The sequence below is a fragment of the Sceloporus undulatus genome, chromosome 5 (assembly GCF_019175285.1).
Source record: "Sceloporus undulatus isolate JIND9_A2432 ecotype Alabama chromosome 5, SceUnd_v1.1, whole genome shotgun sequence".
Taxonomy (NCBI): Eukaryota; Metazoa; Chordata; class Lepidosauria; order Squamata; family Phrynosomatidae; genus Sceloporus; species Sceloporus undulatus.
Window position 1 is genome coordinate 108,883,281 of NC_056526.1, and position 7,987 is coordinate 108,891,267.

The following is a 7,987-nucleotide window of genomic DNA, read 5'->3' on the forward strand; positions in this document are numbered from 1 at the left end:
GATAGATAGATAGATAGATAGATAGATAGATAGATAGATAGATAGATAGATAGAATTTTCCCCATGTTATGATGAACTAAACTGAACTGAATTATGTTAAACTGAACTGAACTAGAACTAAAATGAATTGTATTGAAACTGTCCCCACTTGATTCAGATACAATAAGCTGTTAGAGGCTTACCCAAGAAGGCTCACAGTTGAAACTATTGCTAAAAGTGCTTTTACCAAGCAGTGGCTCAAGTAGTACAAACATTGCCCATTATATCAGTTTCATTTCCAGATTGTAACACATGTGGAAAAGCCAAAGCTGGAAAAACACTTCTGGAACATACTGTAAGCAATAGCTGTGATCCCCTCCATCATAGTGAAGAGAGTAATCTATATTCTTCTTAATTGAATGATTACACACACACACACACACACACACACACACACACACACACCTAAGTAAAAATAAATAATTTAATATTAATTGTTCAATTATATAAGGCTGAACTGTTTTTTACATATAGCCAAAACTACAAATTGGTAATTTAATCATGTGTATGTGTGTGTACATCTGTATGTATGTCTGGTGTGTTTTTTTTTAATCTGTAATATTGCTAACTTCCAGTGTCTAGACACTAAAATACACTGAGTATACAAAGAAAATGCAATTGTTAATTGTACCAGGGATACGAAGCAGAACATGATTATACTGAGAGAACAACTTTGGGAAGCTCTCCAGTTTTAATAAAATTGCAGAGAAATTCCAAAAGCATTCACTTGAGGTGTTGTTCCAAATTTCAAGCACACTAAGTCCCGTATTTGTAGATATTGCTAATGTGATTGGCCAACGTAAGTACAAAAGGACAGCAAACTGTTTTAAATTAATGCTTTAGTGTGCTTATTTTATTTTTATTTTTTTAAAAAAATATTATCCCTTCTTTTAACCACATGTTATTTTAACTAATATCATGAGCCACTTTGGACACAATATTGGGAGAAATGCAAGATCTAATTAAATAAATAAATTGTTCCCGCAACACCTGAGAGGCTGCAGTGGCACAGTATCACCTAAGAAGACACTAATGAAAGCAGTACTCCACAAGTTTTTGTGATTACACTTAAAGAATGTGAGAGTAATGGTGTCTGCATATGGTTCATAATATCTTTCAATAAGGCTGAGAGTAGAGCCTGAAAGAACACAACAGGAGCAGGAGGAACCAGTACCAAGGAGACCAGAATTAACCATGAGGTGGAAGGGTGGATATGGCAAATGAAGTTAACTGAGAACAATCAGGACCCCTCAGTGAGACCTATATGTCAACAAATTGTTGTTGTTGTTGTTGTTGTGGCATGCCTTCAAATCATTTTTGCAACCAGATCATGGGGTTTTCTTTGCAAGATTTGTGCAGAAAGGTTTTCCCTTTGTCTTCCTCTGAGGCTCAAGAGAGTATGATGCACCCAAGCCATCGAGTGGGTTTCTATGACCAAGTGGGGATTTAAACCTGGGTCTCCAGGGTCATACTTCAATGCTCAAATCACTACACTACACTACACTACACCAAACATCAACAGACAGTTTATATTAAAGGCTATAGATAGCTTTACTACATTTTAATGATAATCTTTTGGATATTTTTATGAATACTGCATTTATTTAATTTTGAAAAGTATCCTAAGTCCAGGTTGTGTGGGGACATGCAGGATAGGAATCAAGTGAATAATATGAACAATAATAATCTTTGTGTGATTTTCCAAACGGATATAATGGAAGACATCGATTTCCAGTGTAGCCCACTTATATCTTTGGAGAAAAGCAAATACAGTGAGCCCTTGGTATTCACTGGGGTTTGGTTCCAGGACCCCCTGTGGATACCAAAATCTGTGATTGCTTATGCCCCATTAAATACATTGGGGTAGAAAATGTTATCCCTTATATAAAATGTCAGAATCAAGATTTGCTTTTTGGAACTTATCTTATTTTTTAATTTATTTTTAAAAAATATATATATTTTCAAGCCATGGATATTTGAACACATGGATAAAGAATCCATCGATATGGATGCCAGGTGTATAAAATAAAAGATAAACATTTATTTATTCTGTTAATTGTCTTCCAAGCACACATCATTGTTTTACTATTAACTTTCCTTCATCTCCAAATGCATTTTGATTTAGGCTCATATTATATAATGTTATCTCTGCAGTGTGTTCCCCATTGTTGATTTCTACAACTGGAACAAATGAATGTCTGTTTCATATACATAAATGGGATCATAGGGACTTTATCCTTCCATGCTGGTTTTGCCCTTCATTTAGGGCTAAAAATGCTACCATGAGAAAGGTTAAAAATCCATATGAGATTGATGAATGGCTTTGTGATGGAACCCATACCAAAAAGGTAATGTATGAATTAACCCTAAGTACAGTCAGTCCTTTGTATTCATGTATCCATATGCCAAAAACCATGGGACCTCAAGTCACATCAGTTTTAATGCACGCATTGCCCCTGGGGTGAATAGGGTAAGGCCATCCAGAGATGGTTGGTTGGAGTGGGCAGATTGCAAATAGCTTTAACGCTACATACCTAATGTAGTGTCAACCAAGAATAATTCCTATGATACTGAGAGACAAATGGTTCATGAGAAGGGGAAGGCATTAGTAAGCACACTTTGACCTCAACTTTCTTCTCTAGCCTGAACTTTCTCCCTTCATTTCAGGGAAGAAATCTAAATTGTTTCAAGTTGACCTCCATAATACTCTAGCTTTTATCAGCAGTACCTGAGTAGGGCTAAGAAACAGAATTTTTAGATTTCCATTTCCATGAAAGATGATGGCAAAGGGTGGAGAATAATGCAGAAACAGGAAATATATAAGTATGAAAACCAGAAAAAATAATGCCAACTGACAAAAGTCGGAGCCATCCATTCCTACTTTATGCTATGAAACAATTCACTTAGAGAACATGTGATGCCTCTTAATTCTGCCTGACATGTTACAGTTAAAGTAAGTACACAATAAAGGTTCTGGAAATAGAGACACATGAAGATTGACAGGCAAGAGGAATATGAAAAGTAGAGTATTGTCTTGCAGAGAATGAATAGATGCACAAAAGTCCTTTGTATAATGCTCGGAAATCACCATGTTGTTATTGTCATAAAATCTTTGCTTTGCAACTGACCCATCACAACCACACAGTAAACTGGATTATGGGATATTATGCTCTCAATGTAAGAGACAATTAATGGCCAAAAGAAACACATTTAAACATCCAATTAGAGGTTAGTGTATAAAATTATCTTTATTTCTATGTGTGTGGTTTCGGCTATCATTGCAGTGGATGTACATAGGTTTTTTAAGGGTCCATTAGTTGCTGGAGGGTTTTACTAGATTTTAATAGGAGCAAAAAAGCAGGGCTTCAATTTAAGAAACTCTTTTAAAGCTCCCTTAGTGGCTTTTAAGTTGCTTTTCACAGGCAGAATCTGCATTTTTATGACCCAGAAGAGAGACATCCTATCTAAAGGGGTTGAGAGTTTCAAACCAGTTTTTCAGATTGATACACAGAACTGGTTTTTTTTTTCCAATAAATAAAGTCACTGTTTTATTTTTTTTTAAAAAAATCTCCTCCAAATTATATTTAGGTTAGTAGCTACAGCTAACTATGATTTCTCATATGAAGTTGCTTCCCCCCCCCCCTAGAGAAAGGTAAACTTCTTCATTCTTTTCTAAATTTTCTGCTTCTCTACTCCACAGACATCCACAAATACTATATGAATTGTCTTGGATATCATTTTTAAAAGGAACCCCAGGAACAAATTTCTTTTGTATCCAAAATATATGAACAAATCTGGATGTGTGAATTTTTGTAAACATATGAACAACTTGCCCAAGCATTCACACATGTAGTTGCTGGTCTCTCTTGTTTTCTTCAGCAGAAAGTAAACTACCAGATAAATTGAATGATAGTATTGCGACTATTATCCACAGCAGCAGAACTAAAATATCCTTTAAATCCATTGGATTATTATGTCATCCCTAGGATTTAATAATCCTTGCTCCTTCTTCCTCACTAGCATGAATTTAGAAGAATGTACCCAGCCCCAAAGGAGGATGAAACAATGTGCGGATAACACAGACATATACTGGTCTCTACTCTGTTGCTAGTCTCAAGTGCCACATCGGCTTTGGTGTCATCAAGCATGTTCTGGTTCCAGCAAACACATGCTATGGTTTGAACCCTGTTGATTATCCCAAAGTAAAATAGACCCATTGAACGATGAGTCAAGACGGTGGCAAGTTTACTGTCCTTGGTACCAGCAACAGAACATAGATGAGTATAGTCTGTGTGATCCCCACAAATGTTGCAACCCTTCACCTAATCACCCTCAAGTTTTAGCATAGAAGCCAGATATTGTGTAAGATCACCAACGTGGGTGGGAGACTTCCTTTTTTCATTTTTCATGCACTGTTTACATAATGTGAAGCATGACAATTTGTTCTGATGAAGACAGTGATTAGGAAAATCAGCTGATCATAGCAAAAGGACATTCAAAAATCCCCGAGAGGTGACTGGACCTTTGCCATGTCTTTGGGATCTTGGGAGAAGAAAACTAGCTGGATTAGCTGAGATCATATACTCAAAGCCTTTGGGACAATAAAATCTTGATCCTTTGGATCAATAGGGACAATTATTCAAGAAAGCCTCCACAGTCTTTGTAACAATAAATTGTGACTCACTCCTATGGAATTAGAGGGCTCTCCATGTTCCTAAGATATATTGAAGATCTCTGTTAAACTTTAAAGTTAGATGCTGGATCCCTTGTTTATCCCAAGAAGCATGTTTAGTTTCATTATTCCCAATGTGATTGAAAATATGATCTTCCAGCACATATAAGTGTACACATATAACTACACTGACTATGACTGCCCTTGTCATCAGATCTATATGCCAACTAAACCTTGGGATATACAGCTCTCCTAGAGGGGGAAACACATGTATTTCACATGATGTTTATTTTTGCTTCCAAAAAGCAGGTCCTGACAGAGCAACACTGAAAATAATAGCATGGAAATCACCTACTGTCAGCAACTACATCATAGACAGCTCAGAAATGTATGTTTTGCTTTTGAAATATACCAGTCCCAGGTTAATATTTTCTAAGTACTATATATATAGCAAGTGCTATAAACTGTCCTGGAGGCTCCTTGTGCACCCAGGAGCACAAATTTGCATAGCATTCCCATCAATTCAGCAGTAGCTTGTTAGCTATGTCAGAGATATTGCTGTATACATGCATGCCACGTATGAACATAGAACTATCCCTGAAATGGAGTGAATGGGAAAACAGTCTGCCTGAGTTTTCCAAAGGTTTATCAAAGTACCCACAAAAGGCCTTAACCTCTAGTAGAAAATAGGTAATGTCTGCTGATAGCTTCCATGACAACGGAATAGAAAATCAACTCTAGCTTTTATTCTATACTTTAAATGAACTATCCAAAGGTCCATGTGTTAGTAAGGGTAGTTCCTTTAAAGTCAAAAATAAAACACAGCATTTTTGATGCTGAAGCCAGCAGCTACCACCAAATTGCTGCTGGCTGCAATTGATACATGTCTGTACAGCACTATGTGCTAAGACAGACCAGCTAGATAGACATAACACATTCAACCGTGACGTGCTTTGCTGCTTACCGCTGAGCCAGTAATGTTCAGAAATATCAGTCCTGATGTAATGGTGGTCTTGTGATGAGCCGAGAGAACGTGTCAAAGCTGTATCTTTACCAAGGAAATCAGAGGCAGTCCCAGAATACAGGTGTTCATCTGCAGAAAGCACACAGATAGAATGGCATTTTTATTAAATATACACATCTTATTGCATAGATGTTCCTCAAAGAGGCATGAGGGTTTGAATACACATGTTGTTTCACATTATTTGTGGTTGTTGTTGTTGTTGTGGTTGGCAGGAAAGTCTTGCTCCTGGATCAGTGAGTATTCTGTTTTAAACAGTGACCATGAAAATGTTTCTTGGAAAATTCATCCTGGGCATGAAGGTCATTTTTCTTAATTTCCAGCATCTGGGATTCAGAAGCATACTGCTTCTGTACATCACCAGAGGTGGGGCAACATGCAAGCATTCGCTTATATTCACTGTCCCTGTCCCTGCTGAATTTGCTGCTGTGCCACTGAAATTCCAGCATTAAAGACACATGTTTTGAACAGCTGATGATGTGGACTTGAGGTGAAGAATTACATTATATCAGAAAACATATAAGGTTAATTTTATTTGAAATTACAGGTATAGTAGGGGACTGCGTTCTATTGATTCTGCTGTGTGCGGCTCTTACAATTTCAGTATCACATCTAGTGGTCTCTGGAGAAGGAATATTTCCTTATAAAACCCAGTAACTCTCATGCTGGATCTTCTATGATACTTTCTTTTTGAAAACAAACAGATCTGGACAATAAAAAGTGGCAGCTTTTGACAAGATGGTTCCTTCACTCAATGATCACTGCATACTCTGTAAGGTGAAAGACACAGTGAAGAATGAATGGTGTAATTAATGTCTGCCAGCTGACAGACATACTCAGTGACTGATAAATAAATAGGGTTTTGAAAAAATGCAGCCCATCCTTGCTTTAACCTCTGATGACAAGGCCCTTTCAGCACTTGGTTTGTTCTTTGATCTCCTGCACATTTCTTATCTCCTATGAATCGCTTTAAGGATACATATTGCTAAAAGAAGATAAAATTACAGTGGTATAAAAAGTGGTGTGTGTGCCTGAGGGTGCCCTTAGTAAAGTCAATAAGAAAATACTTAAAAATAGCCCAACTGTACAGATATATTTTCATGTTTCATTATTCAAGTTGCTTTCCCTTTCCCAAGGCTGTTTCATGTCTTCTCCATGTGACCCCTGGAGGAACAGTGAATTCAGATGCTTCAGGTGAAGCATTTGAAGGGGGAAAAACACTAAACAAGTTCCAATACTTGAGATAAATTTCGCTGTAGAAGAAAGGAGCAGAGGGAGAGCAGTTCGAGCAACAAATTACATGGAGAAACTGGCATAGATATCACCAGCTAGAAGAAACATCTATGCTTTGGTGTCATATTAACCACAGAAATCACTTAAGGTACATAATATTCCCCTGCTATTAACAGTAATATAGAAGACAAATTGATTTCACTTTGACTGACTCATTAAAATATTCAGTTAGCAATTGAATCCTAGGCAATCTACCTGTTTTGAAGGCTTTAGTTTAGCAAGATACCCTAGATCTAGCAGCACTGAACAAATGGCTTACACCATGAGAAGGTGCCTATCTCTCTATCTGTAGAACAGTGGATACATTGGATATTTATACTAAAGGAAGGCTAGAGCCTTCTTTAAAAATTATGTCTCCTCACACCAAATTTTATCATTTCTTTCAGCTTCTGCAGCAGTGATAGCATGGATTTCTACTATGTTTGAAGAAGTTTGAGAAAAACAAGATGATTTCATAGATGAAATGAAAGAAAGGAAATCTTTCTCTGTCCATGTATATGCATGCCTGTGCAAAAACTTGCTTCTCACTTTTGCAGAAGCATAACTGTTGTTGGTTGAAGGGGGAAAAGTGTTCTGCATTTTCAATTTCCCTGCCAGGTGACAATGGGAAAAACATTGGGTCACATTTTAAAACGTTACAGCAAACACCTAGAGAGCTTCATTTCCATTTGGCAGGAATTTTAAAATCTCTGTAAGCAGTACAATATCAGTTTCATTTTATACAAACATTTCTTCTCCCAGATCTCTCATAACTCACTGATTTCATTCTCTCTGGTCTTCTTGTTTCTTTCCACTTCCCTTACTTCTAGTTACCCTGGCACACTTTACAATTATTATTATTATCATCAGCATTGTCGTTGTTGTTATACTTTATTTATATAGCACTGTAGATTTACACAGCACTGTAAATACAAAAAATAAAAGCGATAAAAGCGAAACCTGCCAATGACGTACATTCTACA

General features: G+C 36.8%; 1 protein-coding gene across 1 annotated transcript in view; it reads right to left on the reverse strand.

Annotated features, from left to right (window-relative positions):
• The window catches only part of SEMA3D (semaphorin 3D), a 175,921-nt gene that overhangs the window by 72,921 nt on the left and 95,013 nt on the right, over positions 1–7,987 (reverse strand). The window contains 1 exon segment of the mRNA XM_042469528.1: positions 5,676–5,804. Within this exon segment, the coding sequence (XP_042325462.1) occupies positions 5,676–5,804 (129 nt within the window).